General features: G+C 40.9%; 1 protein-coding gene across 18 annotated transcripts in view; it reads left to right on the top strand.

The window, feature by feature from the left end:
* The window catches only part of CASK (calcium/calmodulin dependent serine protein kinase), a 420,858-nt gene that overhangs the window by 263,878 nt on the left and 135,240 nt on the right, over nucleotides 1-21,740 (top strand). For 15 of the 18 annotated variants that reach the window (XM_037902700.2, XM_037902680.2, XM_037902719.2 and 12 more), the window contains 2 exons: nucleotides 19,066-19,241; nucleotides 20,911-21,033. In XM_037902700.2, coding sequence (XP_037758628.1) covers nucleotides 19,066-19,241; nucleotides 20,911-21,033 — 299 coding nt within the window. Of the gene's footprint in view, nucleotides 1-5,107; nucleotides 5,228-7,270; nucleotides 7,320-19,065; nucleotides 19,242-20,910; nucleotides 21,034-21,740 lie in introns of those variants that run through there. The other 3 variants (XM_037902725.2, XM_037902730.2, XM_043538106.1) reach the window with 3 other exon arrangements.

Below are 21,740 nucleotides of genomic sequence, written 5' to 3'. Positions count from 1 at the left end.
ACAGACTGCTTATATTTTTCTGTGAATTTTATTTCCTCTAGCTACCTTCCATATTGTTCCAGACAATAGGGTTATGCGATATTCAGCCTGCACAGATGAAGACCCAATCAGTTTTCTGATGACTTCATTGCCAGGGTAGGGGATTGGTGCCAAGGATTTCATTAGGTTTTCTTTCTACAACAGGGGAGCAGTTGCTCTTCACCTCCAAGCTTCTTGAAGCGCTGCCTCAGCTTTCTCTCCTCTAATGCTTGAATGGATCTGTTGCAATCTGGCTTCTGTACACTCCACTGAAACCACTGACACTGACAACCGTTAGTCTCTTCTGGGTGTGTCTGAGATCCTCTTCTCTGTACTTGTCCTTCTGAGCTATTGTTTTTGAATAAGATAATTATTTCCTTCTGCTCCATTTGCTTTTTTCCTGAGCTTTTTATGTCTTTGTGCTCTCTTGGATTTCACCTTTTCCAGCAGCTTCTTCTGCATCTCTGCTTCTTCCCCTTTTTCAGTGATATTTCTTGGGCTTCTAGTTTTGATTCTTTCCTTTTTCTCCTTGGTCGCGGAGTGACTTTATCCACTCCTTTTGTTTCAGCTATCATTACAGTGCTGCTGGTCTTACATGCCTGACTCCTTCAGCCGTCTTCTCCTGGATGTCCAACCATTATCCCAAGCTCCACCTGACAAAAACTAAATTTCTCCCAAAGGTTCTTTTGCCCCTCCCTTTTCTGTCACCATATACAATTCCATTATCCACCCATGACTGAGGCACTTAGCCTCTGTGATATCTTCATCTCATGTCAGTCCTTCTCCCTGTGCTGCTACTGTTTTTAAATCCTGTTGGTGGCTGTTTTGAAGCCTCTCTAAAATCTGTCCTCCTTAATCCCCAGTGTGAAAATCTTCCTCTAAGTCTTGGTCCTCATTTGCCACATCTAGCCTTTTTGCTGGCATCCCCTCACCATCAGCTTCAAATTCAAATCGGCTTCTCTTCTTCTTCTTCTTCTTCTTCACCTTCCAAGACCCTACAAAACTCCACTCCACCTATGTGTAGTATCAAGTCTTATTTGTACTACTCTTTCCTCCCAAGTTTCCCTCCTTGAGACTCCTTATATTTCTCCTCTCATCTTCATGCCCTCTTTTATCCTGTTCCTTATTCTTTGAACAGCATTCCTCATGTCTGGCAAACATCTTCTTCCTCCTCCAGAAATCTTTCCTTAAAGCATACTTTTTTCACAAAACTTTGGAAGGATGACTTCTGCAAGAATTCTTCTCTTCAACCTTGTGTCATCCACTATATATCACATAGGTCTGAACTGTGCTGTCTGTAATCTCTTGGGAGCAGATTATCTACCTGTGTATTTGTTCAGAGCGTAGTATGATGTCAGCACTCAACAATAAGCTCTATTTGTTCTTCTAGTTTTATGTACTGTAAATAAATTCTGTTTTGTAACTTTAAAAAAATATTTCATCACTCCTCATCTGTCAGGAGTCTCCTGTATGAATTATGGGAGCTACAGACTTATAGAAGAACAGGAAATTTATCAGCTGCATATCATCAGTTCCAACTGTTTGCAGTCACAGATGTAATTTTGAAATAGAAAGTTGCAGTTTCTTGAGTTCAAAAACTAACTCTGCTTCACATAAACAGTTAAAAATATATTTCTCCTCAGATGCAGTATGCTATGTATGTGCTGATTTTTTTTCAGCCAGATTTTTTTGAAGAATTGTTGATTTAGGCAGGACAGTCCCCACGCTTTCTTGCTTCTGCTGACTTTAGAAAGTCTATGTGTTCCTGGCCTGTAGTGATCTTCAGTAAACCTTAAAAATGTGCAGTAGCAGAATTGCTGCAGATGCTAGATGCTCACTGACATTCACAGGTCCATAGGGGAGCAGCAGAAACTAGTACCATATATACTGCATGCTTGTCTACATGGGGAAATTTACTGACAGAACTATGCTGGTATAATTATACTGCTATAATTATACCAGTATAACTCCCCAGGTGGACATTCTTATTCTGGAATAAGAGTGCCTTTTTCCAGGGTATGTCTACGCTGCCCATGTTACAGCACGGCCACGGCAGCGCTGTGACATAGGCAGTATAGACATGCTTTATTGCCGTGAGAGCTCTCCCCCGGGGATTAAAAGAAAAAACCACCCCGAACAAGCGGTGGTAGCTTTATCGCTGGGAGCACAGCTCCCGGCTATAAAACGCTGTCTGTACCGGCACTTTTCAACACTAAAACTTTTGTCGCTCAGGGGGGTGTTTTTTCACACCCCTGAATGACAAAAGTTTTAGCACTGAAAGTGGCAGTGTAGACACAGCCCCAGTCCTTAGTTTGTCACTTTGAAAGTGGTATAAGATAAACCGCTGTAACTGTAGTGGTGTAAACTACACTGTATACCAGAATAAGTATAGCAGTATAATTATACTGATATAGTTCTGCCAGTAAATTTCCACATGTAGACAAGCTGTTATTCAAAAGCCCCTCAGTTTACATGTAGATCAGTATTTTTGCAGTGATTTCTCTAAAATATATATAAGTATATACATTTGAGTTCTTCAGATTTATTTTTTCTTTATTTTCATGGGAATGTGCCTGTTTTCGCTACATTTTTTACAGTGACATGTCGGTATCTGACAAGCCCAAATTGCACACAATCCAGGAGAACACAATTGGAGAGAGCAGTTGCTGCCTCAAAATCTATTAAGCTTGCCTTTGAAGGAATAATTTTTACTTAGTAAGGCCTTGAATCTATACTGTTACCAAAAATAAACTTTTTACCACTGTACAGGGTTTTTTTTAAAACAGTTCTGTAATTCCACTGGTCAAGACAGTAAACTCAGTTTCCAGGTACTTGAGATCAGGCCAGGCTTTTACTCTCAGAAATTCTTCCACTTCTTAAATTAGAGTCCCTTTTGCTTTGTTTGGAGGAGCCTAATCCAGCTAATTCATCCTGTCAAACTGACAAAGGGTCATTAACATAAAAGCCTGTGAGGATGTTAACACTGGACAAGTGCTGGACAAGGAGATAATAAACAAAAAGATTCACTCAAGAATTTTTAGAAACACAGCTATGCAATTTATTCAACTCTCAAGTCACCAGAGATTATTTTTAAGAGTCTGACCATTAAGGACCGGGTACAAAATCTTTTGGACATTGAAGTCATAGTTCATTTCGCACTAGGCCAAAAAGAAATATGTGGAAATACCAGTGTGTTCCCTTTAGTGCCATTAGGAAGAAGCAAGGTGTATTGTGTTCTGAATTCACAGTAAACCAAGATGGAATTTTCTCTGTCTAGAGAATACGTATGGATTGTCATACTTTGTGAACAGCAGCTACTTTCATAGAGGAAGATGTCCATCAATATGTTGGGAACAGTTCAACATATCTGCATGGTTACAGTGTGATGCGGAGGCAGGTGGAACATAGCAAGTTAGTGATTACATGGATGTAAACTCACGTTCTTGTGCTCTCTGCTTCTTTTCTAGGAAAGGTGTGTCTCAAAATACTTTCAATGATGTACGTTTTCAGCAGCACTAACTGTAGATCAGATAGCAACACGTCTTGTCTGTCAAGTGCCCAGGTCTTTCAATGAGGGTATGGGTAAAAGTGTGACAGAAAATAAGCACTGAGTCCACCAGTGATTTTTTTTTCACTTAGCTTATGTATTTTCTCCGAGGTTGAGCTAGTACCATTAACAAAAATAGATAAGTGCAAAGAAGGTAAACATATTGGTAGTTCTGCACTGGCTACAGAGGTCTTGAAACTCTGTTCATCTGGATAACAACTCCATTCACTTTGTTACTAGGAAACAATCTTCAAGGCCTGTTGTGCCATCCCAGTCCAGTACTGATTTTGCTCAAGGCATAACTGCTAAATATTAGTTACCCAAGAAGTGTCCCCCAGGATCATGTAATATCCTCATAGATCAAAAAAATCAGCTTTATCTTACTACAGAATATGATGTGGTCTCTGCATAGGGTCATATGCAAAAAGTCCGTTCTCTTCATGGTTCACCAGCCGGCATTCTAGAATTCTGACCAAAATGGCTGAGTAAGACACTATCATATAGTTCCGTGAAGATCAGACAGTGGCTTTGGGGACAGTCTGAGAAGTTCTGAATATTGATGGTTTCCCATCCATATATAATTATATTCTTGGTGGGGCTAAATGCTCTAAATTAATTTGCTAGAAGTTTCAGAACATTTTATTTTATTTCCATACAGACTAGATTTTTAGTAGCTATTTGCTCTACAGTTATAATGTTCAAATTATGTGGCATGCTGTTCCTTACATTTTCTAAGGACAAGTTAGTATTGTAAACGCACAATTCCTTCATTTATCCCCAGAGTTTTCTTCTTTTCACCAAGAGAGTGCGTTAACCCACTGTATGCTGAGAAGCCTACATAAACTAGATTTTAGGAGGAAAATAAAAATTTACTTTGTCAGTGCTTTGACTCTGACAGACTTTGTTTTATTCAAAAGATACAAGTTGCCAAAAGCTCATTTCTGCATCTAGGTGGATTTCAGAGTGCATATTGCAGACCTGTGTGGCTAAACAAAAGTCTATTCATGAATTAATTAAGGATCAGTTTACTTTCTCTATAGCAGTTTCGTGGGCAAAGAAGGCCCGTGCATCAGTTGTTGTAACTTATCTGGATACCATGTGATCTTTGCTTTTATACATTTTCTGGACCCTACAATCTAGATGTCCAGTTGATACATCTTTCAAATTAAGGTTTCTTCAAGCAGTAGTTTCAACTGAAATTGAATAGTATTTTTTTCATTATCTAGTCATCTTCCTCACACCTGCTTTAAAAGTTTCTATTGTCTGGAATAATGTGGAAAGGAATTAAAGGTAGTAAAATTTGACCAATCTGATCTAGTTTGTGTGATTCCTTTATTCCTTCCACATTATTCTAGACATCCCACTCTTTTTGGAATTCCTTAATTTAAAAACATTTTACTCTATTATGAGAGGTCGGATGGTGATGTTTATTAGTACCTCACATTTTTTTTCCCTAAAAATTATTTGTTCCAGTTGTTTCCTTATACATCGTTCAGACACTACTGGTGTTGAAAGAATCTCCTACTGATATCTTGGTCATCAGTCCCCTGCCTTAGGGATGACAAAATCTGATTGGGTCTCTATATATACTCTTCTTGTGGAAAGCATAACCCTATTGTCTGGAATAATATGGAAAAAGTCATAGAAACTAAATGATCAAAGGTAAGTCAAAATTTATCTTTAGCACTTGTGAATGGTTTTAAGATTGGCAACACTGGAGACTGAAGCTCTCTGTTTATCTACAGAACACACAAAGAAAATTATCAATTGTGCAAGCCTTCTCATACTACATTGCAATGTGCCTCAGAACTGATTGATCTGGAAGGCTCCCCTTTAATGATGAGAGGGCATAAGTCTCCATATCTATTCAAACTTTGCATTCTTTGCTGAAACAGGCAACATAAGATCATTTTGTGATTTGGATATTTGTCAACAGGAGATTGGACAGACTGCCATCATATTCAGCACATGCCACTGAAGAGCCTTCAGATGGTAATGACCTTCAGTTACTGATCTGATTTGACCTAGATCAAATTAGAGTGTGGCCTAGAAGCACAAAGCTATGTTATCCATTTTAGTCTTCCAGATCATCCAGGCCCCCAAATATTTTCTTAGTTGTAGGGTATATAATGCTGCCAACTGTCATGGAACACTCTGATTAAAAATTATATCATCTGTACTCTAATATCATGGACGTTACAGGGAATCCATAATTCTGAATTTCCTCACTTTGATCTCAGTACTAATGTTCTAAAGTGGTGTTTTTGCTAGTTTAGTGTCTTTTTAACAGCAGTCCAAATTGCAGTTTCACCCTTTTGTCTGAGTAAAGGGGTCTCCATAGACTTGCTTGCATTAAATATCAACTAAGTTGTGTATAGCACAACTAACCTTTAGGGTTACCGGGTTATTTAGGCACTGAGAACTCCTTACATTCTTCTTTTTTACAATTGTTTTTAAAAAAATAAAATAAAAAACATTTTCTTATGTTTATTTCCTGGATGTGACGAATAATGAAAAATAAAATAAAATACCATGTTTTTCTTACATTTACATCAGGTCATTGGGAAAAAATGGAGGGAGGGCCTAGCCTGGTTATTGGATGAAAGAGTTCCTTGTGTCGCAGAAGGAAGAAAGGGGTGTTATCTGGTGTCTACAAAGGAACAAGGACTCCTGAGGGCCTAAGAGACTGTTTCATTTAGAGAGGAAACAGGAAGGACCCTAGTGTGAAGATTGTTTTATTGGAAAAAAAATCCTTCTGTATTAGAGTATATAAAACCAGAAATTATTTTATTTAAAGATGTGATATTTGGAAAGGGACTTGTTTACTACATAGGCAACCTTCTTTCTCCAGAGCTATTAAATGTAAACTATAAGTGTGATATCACCAGAAAAGGAGCTGCAGCATTTTACCACATTAAATATGGGGCCTCGCTGACTTAAAAAAAAGAAGTTAGCAAATATCTTAAGTGTATTGAAGTGTCCTTTACCCTTTTTAGCACATAACCTTTGAAGTTTCAACTTTAACAGGTGTTTTGCATGGTATAGAGTTTTTTTAAAATCTGCTTTGCTGACATAGCAGCAATACTGTGAGGCAATGTCGAAGACCTAACTTTGGAAACATAACCTCAGTTTCATTTCCTCATCTGATGAGGACAAAAACAATTGTAACCTCATGGGGAAAATGCAAGTTGCCCACCACACACACTTTTAACTCTGTTACATACAGTTGCTAAAGTTCATGTTATTTTTTTCCTGCCTTCCAGCTTAAATGTCAGTCAATCAAGTTGCTATTTGTTTTGTGTGTGTTCTTAAGTACAGGGTGAAGTATGTAATCCTAAAACAGGTATAGGGTCCCTAGATTCTTGAAGGCTCTTCAACCAAAACAGTTTTCTGAAACAAATAGAGATTTGTTTTATGCACTGGGGGCTTTCTCCTGGCTGCTCTGGTTCCTTGTCAGGTCAGCAATGACATGAACTTCTACAATAGCCAATGTTATGAGCTGCTCAGGGATGCAGTCTTTTCTGTCAAGTTCTAAAATTAATGTATGTAGCTCCCATTTCAATGAAAAGCTTTTTCTTTCTGTTTTATGTAAATACATAGTACTTACCTAACATCTTTCATCCAGTTACCTCAAAGTGCTGAACAAAATAATTCACAATATCCCTGTATAATAGGGAATCACTGATGTGCCCATTGTGAAGATGAGGAAACTGAGACATTGAGCATTATGACTTTGTCCAAAGCCACATAGCAGGTCAGTGAAAACAGGGTAGGGAATAAAACCCAATAAGTCTGACTACTTGTCTACTACTTGACTACTGCTGCCTATGCTGAAAGCTCATAACTTCATTTGAGGTCACTTGTTAATACTGAAATTAATATGAGCAAGATGGGTGGGTACTACACTTAAAAAAAAAAAAAAACCCTTGCATATCATGGTTGCAGCTGCAGTTCTGACAACTGTAAAGTTTTACATGTGTTTTATATTTGTCTTGCTTGTTGTTATACAGTAGCTGTATATTTTTTGTACATACTAACTATAATTAGGAAGACAAGGGGGCCATTTAGAAACTGTTACCCAAGCATTGTAACACTTCCTTCAGAAAAAATAAGGAAGCTGATTAGTACATCAGTTTCAAGTCCATTCTCAAAATGTTTCTAGATAATCATTTCTGGTTTTGGTCATATTTTTTTGTAGTGCTAAGTATATTGATCAGAATATGTAAATAGCTTTGGGAATTTTTTGTTTAGGGTGTTTGAGCATTAACCACTAATAAACTTAAATATATTGTTTGGTTAAGTGGAAAAAATGCTGAAAATATATACTAGTACTTTCTTGTAATTGCAGGATACTGTTGAATATTTTTATGAGTTCATAATTAAAGAAACGTAAAAGATGAATTTTGATATTGAGAATATACAAATAGGGCTGGCCTTACCATGAGGCAAACTGGGGCGGCCGCCTCAGGTGCCAGACTCGGGGGGGGGCCATTAGGACCCAGAATGTATGCTGGGGCATATGTATTCTCCCTGCTCTAGATGCACAGAGATGGTAGAGTGCTGTGCTGGAGGAAGGAGGGCACGAGACAGGCAGGCAGGAGAAAAGGTGAGAGGGAATAACAGAAAGCAGCAGGAGCTGCAGGGAGAGAGAGGAGGAGCAGCCTCTTATGTACATCTCTAGCACCCCCAGGAGCCTGGACTGATTAACACCAGCTTGTCAGAGAGCTTCCTGTTTCCTGCTGCTTCCCTGAATCCACTTGAGGAGAACAGGCAGTCAACTGAAGTAGTAGGAGCCAGTTAGGCCCTTAAGACACTGATATGTTCCCTCACTCAGGCCCTGCTAGCAGCCTGCTTATTTGTCCCCTTCAATTGAGTGTTGAGAGCCACTATAGCTGGCACAGAACAGCAGTCATGAGTGAAAGAAGAAAACGCCCCTTTGGGGCAGCATTCAAAAAAAGAAAGAAAGCAAAGGAAACTTTTCTATCTAAGCACGAAGGAGCTCTCCTGAGATACATAGACACAAATATTCACGGTGAGCCTTCCGGCCCCAGTGAGGATGTGAGTGATGAGGAGATGCCTGATCTTCTAGTTAGTCAGAGTGCAGGTGACCTGGCAGCTACTGCAGCATCCATATCTCCATCTCAAATGGATGTAACCATGCACATTCCTGAAGAAAAGTGTAGATCAGAGAAGAGTGTGGTGGAGGCACAAGGAACAGCTGCTGCTGAGTTTAGTTCCTTAAGTCTAGATGATCCAGGACTGTAGACCCACTTGAGCAGTAGCCTGAGGGACTTCCTTGTACTGCATGGGCCACAGCAAGTGAAAAACTTCATTTTCCCCAAAGACAATAAAAATAGAAGTTTCCATCCAACATGTTACTGGCGTGAAATCCCCAATGGTGACAAAGTGGAGAGGCCATGGCTTTATGTACTCAAAAACCCAGAATGCTGCATACTGTTTTTGTTGCAGACTCTTCCAGTCTACTGTTTCAGCCACATTGGGTTCTACAGGAACAAAGGACTGGAAAAATTTGGGTAGAAATCTGGCATGCCATGAGAAGGCAGCAAATCACCAGAGAGCATTCCATAGGTAGAAAGAGCTTGAGATGAGACTAAAGTTAAAGGCCACCATAGATTATCAGCATCAAGAGAAGATTGCATCAGAGTCTCTTTACTGGCAAAATGTTCTGAAAAGGCTCATTGCCATTGTGAGAATGCTTGCTACCCGAAACCTAGCACTGCATGGCACTTCAGATCAGCTGTATGTGCCAAACTATGGAAACTTCCTTAAAATTGTGGAGCTGATAGCTGAGTTTGATGCTGTACTCCAGGAGCATTTAAGAAGAGTCACCACCCAAGAAATGTACACACACCACTACCTTGGAAAAACAATTCAAAATGAGACCATTACAGTTACTGGCAACAAAATTGAAACAGAAGATTGTGGCAGATCTGAAGTCAGCAAGATATTACTCTGTTGTTCTGGTCTGCACACCTGACATCAGCCATATGGAACAAATGACTTTAATGGTGTGTTTTGTAACAACAACAGAACCTAGTGAAAATGTCCCTGCAATGGTGACTGTCAGAGAGCATTTTCTAGAATTTATTGACATTGATGATACTACAGCAGCTGTTATGACAAATGTGCTTCTTAAAAAGCTGGAAGATACGGGAATTGCGACAGCTGACATGAGAGGTCAGGGCTACGATAATGGTGCCAACGTGAGAGGAAAGAACAGAGGAGTGCAGACACGGATTTGAGAGTTAAACCTTTGAGCTTTTTTTGTCCCATGCAGTTCTCATTTATTGAACTTGGTGGTCCGTGATGCAGCATCAGCTTCTAGTGAGGCTGCTGAATTTTTTAATGTAATTCAAAGCATCTATGTATTTTTCTCTGCATCAACTCATCGATGTCAAATTTTGAATCAACATCTGGGAACATCCTCTCTGACACTGAAACCACTTATTGCCACACGATGGGAAAGTCGAGTGGTGGCGATAAAGCCTATCAAACACCAGATTGGGAAGATAGATGATGCCATAGTTGCCATTATGGAGGATAATGCTATGACAGGAACTGTTCTTGGGAGAACAGTGGCAGAGGGAAGTGGAATCACCAGAAACATACATAGCTTCAAATTTCTGTGTAGCTTAGTGTTGTGACATGACATACCGTTTGGAATAAATGTTGTAAGCAAGAGACTCCAAGGTGTTGACTTTGATATATCTGGAGCAATGGAACAACTGGACAAAGCAAAGTCATACCTACAGTCTTACCGGTCAGATGAGGGATTTCAAAATGTTCTGAAGAGTGCACAGAAGTTGGCAGAGGAATTTCACACTGAAGCTATTTTCCCACCCATTCGAGAATACAAGAGTCACCAAAGAAGAAGACATTTTGATTACGAGGCATGGGATAATCCCATAAGAGACCCCAAACAACCATTCAAAGTTGAATTCTTTAACCACGTGCTAGATTGTGCAATACAGTCAGTTGAAGAACGTTTCATGAAGCTCAAGGAACACAGCAGTATATTTGGGATGTTGTAGGATATTCCAAAACTCTTCACTATACCTGAAGAAGACCTACGCCAGCAATGCAGGGCACTAGAGACAGTGATGACACATGACATGCGCAATATTGATGCGAGTGATTTAGGTGATGAACTGAAAGCCCTTTCAAGATACATTTCAGCAGGATCAACTCCAAAAGCTGTTCTGGAATATATGTGCACAAATAAGATGACTACCCTCTTTCCAACTGCTTTTGTTGCTCTGCGCATACTTCTAATGCTTCCTGTAACAGTTGCCAGTGCAGAACGCAGCTTCTCCAAGCTGAAGTTAATAAAAACACATCTACGTTCCAAAATGAGACAGGAGAGGCTGGTCGGCCTTGCAATCATCTCAATAGAGCATGAGCTGGCCCAGACTGTGGACCTTCAGCAGGAAGCAGTTCAAATCTTTGCAACCAAGAAGGCACAGAAAGCACCCCTTTGATTATTGAAACAGCTAAAAATGTCAGTGTTTACTGTGCAGACAAGAAAAGTTACATTTGCTGTTCAGGCATTTGAATGTTAAGTGTTACTTAAAATTTTTGAACAAGGCATTTTAAGTTGTTAGTTCTCCTTTACTGGGGTAGGTAGCAGAGCAGTACCATGAGAGGAGTAGAACAGGAAGAAAGCAGAATTGAGACCTTTCAAAGTTTTGGCCCAAGCGACGGGGCGTGGGAGCGTCATTTGAGCTCCCTGCCTCAGATGCCAAAATGATGTGCACCGGCCCTGTATACAAATGAATTGACTTTATTAACCTAAAACAAAATGAGACAAAAAATCAGGCTGTATCTTTCAACTTCCATGTTGCTCGGCCTCCTTTCTCCCCTCAAAGTCAGTATCAATGTCAAAAACAGACCAAAAAACCCCAGAAAATGCCTAGACTTTATAGAGGCTATCATCAACTCAGTCAGATCACAAGCCTACCAACCAAGGGACAGGTTCCAGACTCCACAAGAACTCAAACTCATGTAGCCAAGAGTCCTTTAGTCATGGCCTGGACTAGCCTATTCCTCCTGGGCCTCATTTTCTCATCATGTCAGACAACACCACGACTGTTGGCTACATCAACAAACGGGGGCACAAAGTTGAAGGCTCAAAGCAGAGGAGGTTACTTACTCTAACTAGAGGTTCTTCTACATGTTTTCCACTTCCCGCCCTCCTTCCCCTCTGTTGTGGATCTGTTGGATTTGTGGTGGAGAAGGAATTGGAGGTGCAGTCAGTCTGACCCACACTTTATCACCTTGTATGAAACCATGAGTCAGGGAGCATGCATGGATCAATGGACACTACTTTCAAATTCTCTGGCTCTGGACACATGGTGCGCATGCATAAAGCTCTGAGGCCTATAGATAGGGATCACAAATGTCTAAGAACCTTCAGTTACACATCAGTAACCTCCTCATCCAAGTAGCTCTACCATTAAGCTGAAGGAGACTCTCCTATAAGCAGTGTTACTACTAGCATCGATATCCTCTACATGGATCTGTAGGCACTCAGTGGAAAAAATCATATGATTGTAAGCAACTTGGTAAGCTTGGATTCCATAAATGCCCTACCTCAGAGTCTTGTAGGGGCAGTGTGCTGGAAGAGAAGCTGAGCCCTGATTAGGGGGCGGGGCTTCTCTGACTAGGGGTCCGATAAAGGTAGCCAGCCAGTCAGGCAGTGGCACAGACAGCTGCAGCGGCACAGGAGCCAGCAAACAGAGCTGTAAACAGGGGAGTTTGAGCAGGAGTTCTGTTGGAGGAGTTCGGGGGAAGACTAAGAACCAGGCAAAGGAACAGACAGGCTAGTGAAGGGAGTGTGTGGTGTTCTGGTTGTTTTCTCGTGCTCACTGGAGGTTTGTTTTGGTGTGGGTGTGTAGTTTGGTTTGTGTTTCCTAAACTAACAGGACTTAAGTGGGAAGGCTATGACAGACACAGAGGCAGCAGTGGTAGTGACCCAAGTAGTGGAAGACAGAATGAAGATGACTGGATGTAGAAGCTGTGGCATGTACATGATCTTGGAGGGGGTACCTGAAAAGAATTTCGTCTGCATGAAGTGCCACCTGATAGAGCTGATGGAAGAGAAGATCCTAGGATTGGAGATGCAGGTGGAGACTCTGGCTGAGTTTAGAAGGGGGTTTGAGCAGATGATGGAGCAAAGACATGAGGAGGCTGAGGGGAAAAGCTCAGAGTTGCAGATGGAAGCAGGACCAAAGAACTCTGAGGGGATACTGCTGGGTGAGGAAAGTGGACAGTGGAAGCATGTGACTAAGAGAACCAGGCAGAGGAAAAAACAGGGCAGTGAAGGAGAAATAGAGCTCAGGAACAGGTTTGCGGAGTTGGAAAATGAAGAAGGGGCACAGCAGGTGGTCACTGAAGGTGAGAGGGCAAGGAAAAAGAGAAGAGCAGATAGCCCTATTGGAAGAGGGCAAGAGTCAATGGAGATAACACCAAATATGAGCCCCCAGAGGATACAGGATGGGTTGCAGAGGATTGCAAGGGGCAATGGGAATCGAGAGGACTTTCGGCCAGATGGAACAGGGGATAAACTGGAGAATCACACCATCGCCAGGAAAAGGCAGGTCTACGTGATTGGGGACTCATTGCTGAGAAGAATAGACAGGCCTGTACAAGAGCTGATCCAGAGAACAGAAGGGTGTGCTGTCTGCTGGGTGCTAAGATAAGGGATGTGGACCTGCGGCCGAAGAGGATCCTAATGGGAGCGGGAAAGAATCCATTGATTATCCTTCATGTGGGAACAAATTATACAGATAGATTCTCGCTGGAACGTATCCAGGGAGACTATGCTAGGCTGGAGAAGACGCTTAAGGAAATCGAGGCTCAGGTGATCTTCAGTGGGATTCTGCCTGTTCCTAGAGAAGGGCAACAAAGGTGTGACAAGATTATGATGCTCAACAGATGGCTCAGGCAGTGGTGCTATAAGGAGGGCTTTGGGATGTATGGCCACTGGGAAGCATTCATGGACAGAGGAGTGTTCTCTCTGGATGGACTTCACCTGAGTAAGGAGGGAAATAGACTTCTAGGATAGAGGATGGCACAACTGATCAAGAGAGCTTTAAACTAGGAATTCGGGGGAGATGCTTGGGAGATGTCCAGGTAATCTCCATGCCAATTATTCTTTTTGAGAGGGAAGAAAACGAAGAAGTAAGAAAGGATACAGCCGTGGGTAGGAGAATGGATATAAGGCAGAAAGGCAGTGTACATATCAATCTAATAGGTAATATTGGCGGTAGAATGTCTGTGCCCAATTGCGTAAAGAATGTGAGTGAAGCCAAATGGCAAAAATTAAGATGTGAGGAGCCTAGATAACAAAATGGAGAAACTAGAGCTACTGGTGCAGGAAGTGAAACCAGATCTTATAGGGATAACAGAAACATGGTGGAATAGTCGTCATGACTGGAGTACGGGTATTGAAGGGTATGTGCTGTTTACGAAAGACAGAAATAAAGGCAAAGGTGGTGGAGTAGCATTGTATATCAATGATGAGGTAGATTGTAAAGAAATAAGAAGTGATGGAATGGATAAGACAGAGTCTGTGTGGGCAAAAATTACTTTGGGGAAGAAAGCTACTAGAGTCTGCCCTGGGATAGTGCCTGGGGTGTGCTATAGACCGCCGGGATCCGATGTGGATATGGAGAGAGACCTCTTTAATGTTTTTAAAGAAGTAAAGACTAATGGGAATTGTGTGATCATGGGAGACTTTAACTTCCCAGATATAGACTGGAGGACAAGTGCTAGTAATAATAATAAGGCTCAGATTTTCCTGGATACGATAGATGATGGATTCCTTCACCAAGTAGTTGCTGAACCGACAAGAGAGGATGCCATTTTAGATTTGGTTTTGGTGAGCAGTGAGGACCTCCATAGAAGAAATGATTGTAGGGGACAACCTTGGTTCGAGTGATCATGAGCTAATTCAGTTCAAACTAAATGGAAGGATAAACAAAAATAGATCTGTGACTAGGATTTTTTATTTCAAAAAGGCTAACTTTAAAAAATTAAGGAAATTAATTAGGGAAGTGGATTGGATTGAAAAACTTGTGGATTTAAAGGCAGAGGAGGCCTGGAAGTACTTCAAGTCAAAGTTGCAGAAACTATCAGCAGTCTGCATCCCAAGAAAGGGGAAAAAATTAATAGGCAGGAGTTGTAGACCAAGCTGAATGAGCAAGCATCTCAGAGAGGTGATTAAGAAAAAGCAGAAAGCCAACAAGGAGCGGAAGATGGGAGGGGTTAGCAAGGAAAGCTACCTTACTGAGGTCAGAACATTTAGGGTTAAAGTGAGAAAGGCCAAAAGCCATGTAGAGTTGGACCTTGCGAAGGGAATTAAAAGCAATAGTAAAAGGTTCTATAGCCATATAAATAAGAAAAAAACAAAAAAAGAAGTGCGACCGCTTAACACTGAGGATGGAGTGGAGGTTAAGGATAATCTAGGCATGGACCAATATCTAAACAAATACTTTGCCTCAGTATTTAACGAGGCTAATGAGGAGCTTAGGGATAATGGTAGGACGACAAATGGGAATGAGGATATGGAGGTAGATATTACCACATCCGAAGCAGAAACCAAACTCGAACAGCTTAATGGGATTAAATCGGGGGACCCAGATAATCTTCATCCAAGAATATTAAAGGAACTGGCACATGAAATTGCAAGCCCATTAGCAAGACTTTTTAATGAGTCTGTAAGCTCAGAGGTTGTACCGTATGACTGGAGAATTGCTAACACAGTTCCTATTTTTAAGAAAGGTAAAAAAAAGCGATCCAGGTAACTACAGGCCTGTTAGTTTGACATCTGTAGTATGCAAGGTGTTGGAAAAAATTTTGAAGGAGAAAGTAGTTAAGGACATTGAGGTCAATGGTAATTGGGACAAAATACAACATGGCTTTACAAAAGGTAGATCATTGCAAACCAATCTGATCTCCTTCTTTGAGAAGGTAAAAGATTTTTTAGAGAAAGGGAATGCAGTGGATCTAATTTACCTCGATTTCAGTAAGGCATTTGATACGGTTCCACATGGAGAATTATTAGCTAAATTGGAAAAGATGGGGGTCAATATGAAAATTGAAAGGTGGATGAGGAACTGGTTAAAGGGGAGACTACAGCGGGTCACACTGAAAGGTGAACTGTCAGACTGGAAGGAGATTACTCGTAGAGTTCCTCAGGGATCGGTTTTGGGACCAATCTTATTTAATCTTTTTATTGCTGACCTTGGCACAAAAAGCGGGAATGTGCTAATAAAGTTTGCGGATGACAAAGCTGGGAGGTATTGCCAATACAGAGAAGGACCGGGATATCATACAGGAAGATCTGGATGACCTTGTAAACTGGAGTAATAGTAATGGGATGAAATTTAATAGTGAAAAGTGCAAGGTCATGCATTTAGGGATTAATAACAAGAATTTCTGTTATAAACTGGGGACGCATTACTTGGAAGTAACAGAGGAGGAGAAGTACCTCAGAGTATTGGTTGATCACAGGATGACTGTGAGCTGCCTATGTGATACGGCTGTGAAAAAAGCTAATGCGGTCTTGGGATGCAACAGGCGAGGTATTTCCAGTAGAGTTAAGGAGGTGTTAGTACTGTTTTACAAGGCACTAGTGAGATCTCATCTGGAATATTGTGTGCAGTTCTGGTCTCCCATGTTTAAGAAGGATGAATTCAAACTGGAACAGGTACAGAGAAGGGCTACTAGGATGATCCGAGGAATGGAAAACCTGCCTTATGGAAGGAGACTCAATGAGCTTGGCTTGTTTAGCCTAACTAAAAGAAGGCTGAGGGGAGATAATATTGCTCTCTCTAAATATATCAGAGGGATAAATACCATGGAGGGAGAAGAGTTATTTAAGCTCAGTACCAATGTGGACACAAGAACAAATGGATATAAACTGGTCATCAGGAAGTTTAAACCTGAAATTAGATGAAGGTTTCTAACCATCAGAGGAGTGAAGTTCTGGAACAGCCTTCCGAAAGAAGCAGTGGGGGAAACAGACATATCTGGTTTCAAGACAAAGCTTGATAAGTTTATGGAGGAGATGATATGATGGGATAGCCTAATTTTGGCAATTAACTGATCTTCGTCTACTAGCGGTAGATATGCCCAATGACCTGTGATGGGACGTTAGGTGGGGTGGGATCTGAGTTACTACAAAGAATTCTTTCCTGGGTGTCTGGCTGGTGAGTCTTGCCCACACGCTCAGGGTTTAGCTAATGGCCATATTTGGGGTCGGGAAGGAATTTTCCCCCAGGGCAGATTGGCAGAGGCCCTGGGGGGTTTTCACCTTTCTCTGCAGCGTGGGGCACGGGTCACTTGCTGGAAGATTCTGTGCACCTTAGAAGTCTTTAAATCACAATTGGAGTAGCTCAGACATAAGTTAGGGGTTTGTTACAGGAGTTGGTGGGTGAGATTCGGTGGCCTGCGTTGTGCAGGAGGTCAGATTAGACAATCATAATGGTCCCTTCTGACCTTAAAGTCTATGATTCTATGATTCTAGTCTGGGACATCAGAGGAAGGAAAACCCTTGACCCTTTGAAGGATTCCACATAACCCTCCCCTCCTTGTGGTCGGGGTTCTGTGGCTGATTGGTTTGGCAGATGGGTGCAGCATAAGTCTATTCACTCCCAGGCATCTCAGGGGAGGTTTAAAAGCCTTTTTCCCCTGCCCTGAGGCACCAGTCTGCACTGGGAGTAAAGCTTCCCCTCTCCCTCCCATTGGGATTAGAGTAAGACTCAGTTTCTGGGCTTTGTTGTGGGCACTAGTCTCCTTTTTGGGTTCATAATTTAATTTTTCCCTCAGTACCACATTGGCCTCGGCAAGGTGGGTTTTTTCACCTTTCTCTCAGCAGCCTGGGGACTGGTGGATAGGTTAGATTGTAAAATTAATTTCATTACAAATTGGCACATGCCCAGTGCAGGTAATCATTCAGTAGGGGCTCCGGTTCCCTGATGAATCGGAATTGGAAACGGATAAGAAGGCGGCATTTATAGAAGGTGGGGAATGGGTTGGGGTTCCTAACATCTGAGACATTGAGGAAACAACCCCCTCTTCCCCACCCCTTAGCCCTCATACAAAGGGAGAGTGGCGGAGTCCCACCAGTGGTTCTGGGACCAGATTACATGGAGCAGGGGCAACCCTCCACCACCAGATAGATGGATTACAAAGGAAGGATGATCTGCACTGGACAAGTTGTTGCCAGATAGTTCTCAGATTTGTTACTCTATAAAATTGTACAACCAAGTTAAAGCATATTCGTGGTGTTTTGTCTTCTTGTGGTGCCCAGGAAAAAGCAGTCCAGCAGAAGTCTTTCTGCAAGGCAACTTTTAGTAGTGGTAGCATTAAATGGTGATAGCAGTTGAGTCCTTTAGGTTGTAATCCCTGTAGGGCAGAGAGCATCTTTTCATCTGAGTTTGTACAGTACCCAGCACTATGGGCCTGACTCAGGCTTTTGGGCACTACAGTTGTCGAGTCTGGGCACATAAATGATGATAGATCCAGTGGTGGTGGTAGCAGCTGTTAGCCAGACTCGTGATTTTCCCCAGACGTTACCATCAGTGCCTGTGAAGTCCTAAGGCTGCTCATGTAGTACAGACAAAGCTCCTATTGCCTTGAAAATTACATTTGCAGTTCTTCTGTAGTTCCTTTGCAACAGGGACCATTTGGGGATGAATGTACAGAGGGCGATAAAATGCATTTTATTACATTTGTTCAGTTTAACACATCAGTTAGTAATTGAGCAAAAGTAATCCTAAGAAAAAAGATTGTTTTTACTCCCTTGAAAGTTCAAGGGCATTGATCATAAAAATAATTGTTTTCATGGTCCTCTGTTTAATCACTGGTTCAAAACCTGCCCCCAAAACATTAGCATCTGATGTGAGTTTGTGTTGTAAGTTTAATTCTTCAAGGACAATGTCCACACCATAAAAACATTAGGCACTGTTTGATACCCTTCAGCGAAAAGGATATGGAGCCTGAACAGCCATCTCAGCTCTAGAGGTGACTCCTTCAAATCAAAGTTAAGAAACGTTGGTAAAGCATTTAGGGGGGAACAGTCTTCCGTTGTACCTGTTCTGTGGATAAATAGAGCGTCTTACTCTCCATGGCTGTCAAATACTTGTTATACAGCACATTTCACCCAAGGATCTCAGAGCTTTTTAAAATAACCTTTAATTACATGACATCTTTGGAAGGTAGGTAAATATTTTACCCAATTTATTGATGGGTAAACCAAGGAGCAGAGAAATTAGTGACTACTCCATTCTGACACATTTCACAAATACTGAATATAGAAAAGGAAAATAGTCTTTAAAAAAAAGTTTAATCCGTGAATAAAACTTTCCATTAAAACTGTTTTTCTGTTTAATGCAGATTAATTTCTTTCCTATTCACTTTTATTTTCATGTTTGAAACACATCACTTTACTCAGTTTTGTTTGTATTTCCATTTAGGACGTGTAGGAACACCTCATTTTATGGCCCCAGAAGTAGTAAAAAGAGAACCCTATGGGAAGCCTGTAGATGTTTGGGGTTGTGGAGTGATCCTTTTTATTCTACTAAGTGGTTGTTTGCCTTTTTATGGAACCAAGGAAAGATTATTTGAAGGCATTATTAAAGGAAAATATAAGGTAAATGACAGTGTGCATGATTACTTTTTCACTGAGATAAAACACTGCTGTAAACATTTCTGGAAGTTGCTTTCTATATTTTGGCTGCTAATTAGCCTGATGGAAATTTGCAAAATTCCACAAGACAAACAGCTCTCTATGTGCAAATCGAGATAATTATATCATTATTGATCCATTTTTCCATGGTGTATGTGTTTAACAGTCTCTGCCATTTAGATTACCATATCATTTATCTAGATTAAGCAGCTAACGTAACATCAGGTTGGACCCTGATGTTACAGTGAGTTCAGGGAGACTACTTACCTGCATATGTGTTTTTGTGATTAGGGCCTCAGTGTGTACTATATGTTCTGTGTTATCTGTATGACTGATATATACATAAACTCTTATATGTATTCCTCCATTTTATAAAATTTCTCACATTTGTTTGTAGTTCTAAATGCTAAATGTGATAGCTAAAGAATGAACTCATTAATTTAGTTAAAATATTTGTGGTTATCTTAGTGTACAAATGGTATCATACTTTTGTCGTATTACACTGTATAGTAAGCTATGAAAGAACTGATTACTTACTAAGGAGCTACTGGTAATTGATAACAAACTACAGTGTCTGAGGACAAACCTTTTTTCATAACACTTTCCAAAATCATGGAGTCATTATGAGGAAGGAGTTAAAGCCCTTTCATTTCATTTCTTCTTCTTTGCATACATCAAAATCACACCTTTAGTACATTAGCAAAGTGGTAAGAATATTGCCCAAAATCTTGCTAAAGCTTGATGGTCCTATAATATGTAGTATTCTTTGTATTAATTGACCAGGGTATGTCTGCTCTGCAGCTGGGAGCCTCAGGGGAAAAAATGCTTTACAACAACAGTAAGATGCTTAATGGAGCGTGCCTATATTGGTAATCCTCTCTTCTTGAACAGCTGAAGGCACAAAGCTGGTCACACTTGAAATGTGTGATTATACTATACATCACATTGTATGTTGTTGCTTGCTTAGTATGGTTCTACTCTGAAACTGACTCTAAAAGTGACATCGAAGTGTACATTTGTTTGTCTCAATGATTTCCATATTATATGTGCTCTCAATTCTGGATTAAATTCTACCCTTGCAAGGAAATAGCGAAAGGTCTCCTGAAACCTTTAAACCTTACGCTGGCCTTTTGGAAGAAGCAGTTGTCCACAAGGTCCTCTGCATTCCTAAGAACCGCAGTGTGGGAGGGGTCATGGAACCCTTTTATTCAGATCCAGCAGCTCAACACTTCACTGTGGTGTAGAGTGGCTGCACTGCAGCTCATAAACTTGTCCTTTCATCCATTTCATTTCCACAGACAAAGCCTGATTACTTTTGCTTTGTACAGGGAAGGTGAATTTGATCTGTAGGGAACATTACGTGCAAAAAAGTAGGTGGAAAAATGGGTACCATATTACCAGTTGTATAATCATTGAGCACTGTACGTAATGTTTTAGTTTTCACATACTAACATATATCTATATTTTTTTAATGGTGCACAAGTCTTATGTATACATTCATAGGAATAAAATATTGACAATAGTACCAATGTCATGTAACCTTATACCTTAGTTGCTCATTGTACAGAATAACTGTATCCTGTAATGTTGTACTCTGTCACTTGCTTTAATTTTTTTCTTCACTTACAATCAGATGAATCCCAGGCAGTGGAGCCATATCTCTGAAAGTGCCAAAGATCTGGTACGCCGCATGCTTATGCTGGACCCAGCTGAAAGGATAACCGTTTATGAGGCACTGAATCATCCTTGGCTGAAGGTAAATAAAGCCAACAACATAACATCTCAAAAGTTCATATCCTTAAAAACATGGAGTTGATTTTTTGCTCTTCAAATTAACCATCAAGTTACAGAAACATTTAGATGTGGTTAAGTGCTTTACTGGATTGGGGCCTGAGTGCTCGACACCTTGCAGGATTGAGCCCCCATATGTGCCTCAAGAGGACGGTAGGATGTAGAGTAGTGCTGAATGGAAGATGATTTGGGGAGCATTCTCACCTCTTCCTGTGGCCCTCCTGGAGTCCAGATGATAGAATCCTATGTGAATTTTAGAAGCTTTATCTTCCATCTCTTCCTCCTTCCCCTGCAGGTGACCTGAGAAGGCTCAGCAGCTGCTTTTATCAGCCTTCTGGTATGAAAATAAATATTTTTCCACTGAGAACCCTTGCTAGTGATAGGAGTTACATTTTGAAGCCTCTCTCTACAAAGAAAGGTGGGAGCTTGGGGAGAATGTAAGCAGAGCTCTCCAGCAGTCCCTAGGATGTCCTGTGCTAAACTCACCAGAGCTGGAGGTCCGTAGCAGTATTCCGCATTCAGAAGTTAATAAATTTTGGTTCTGGGCATTGATACTAGTTAGAATCTGGTTAACAAAGTTTTATTTCTCTCTTGCTTTCTATTTTTTGTTTTATTTTCTGTATTGTGGCCAAAGGAAAGTTAGACTTTTTGAACTGTAGTGAATGCCTCTGT

This window comes from Chelonia mydas, chromosome 1 (assembly GCF_015237465.2).
Source record: "Chelonia mydas isolate rCheMyd1 chromosome 1, rCheMyd1.pri.v2, whole genome shotgun sequence".
NCBI lineage: Eukaryota > Metazoa > Chordata > Testudines > Cheloniidae > Chelonia > Chelonia mydas.
This window is presented reverse-complemented; position numbering and strand designations above follow the sequence as displayed.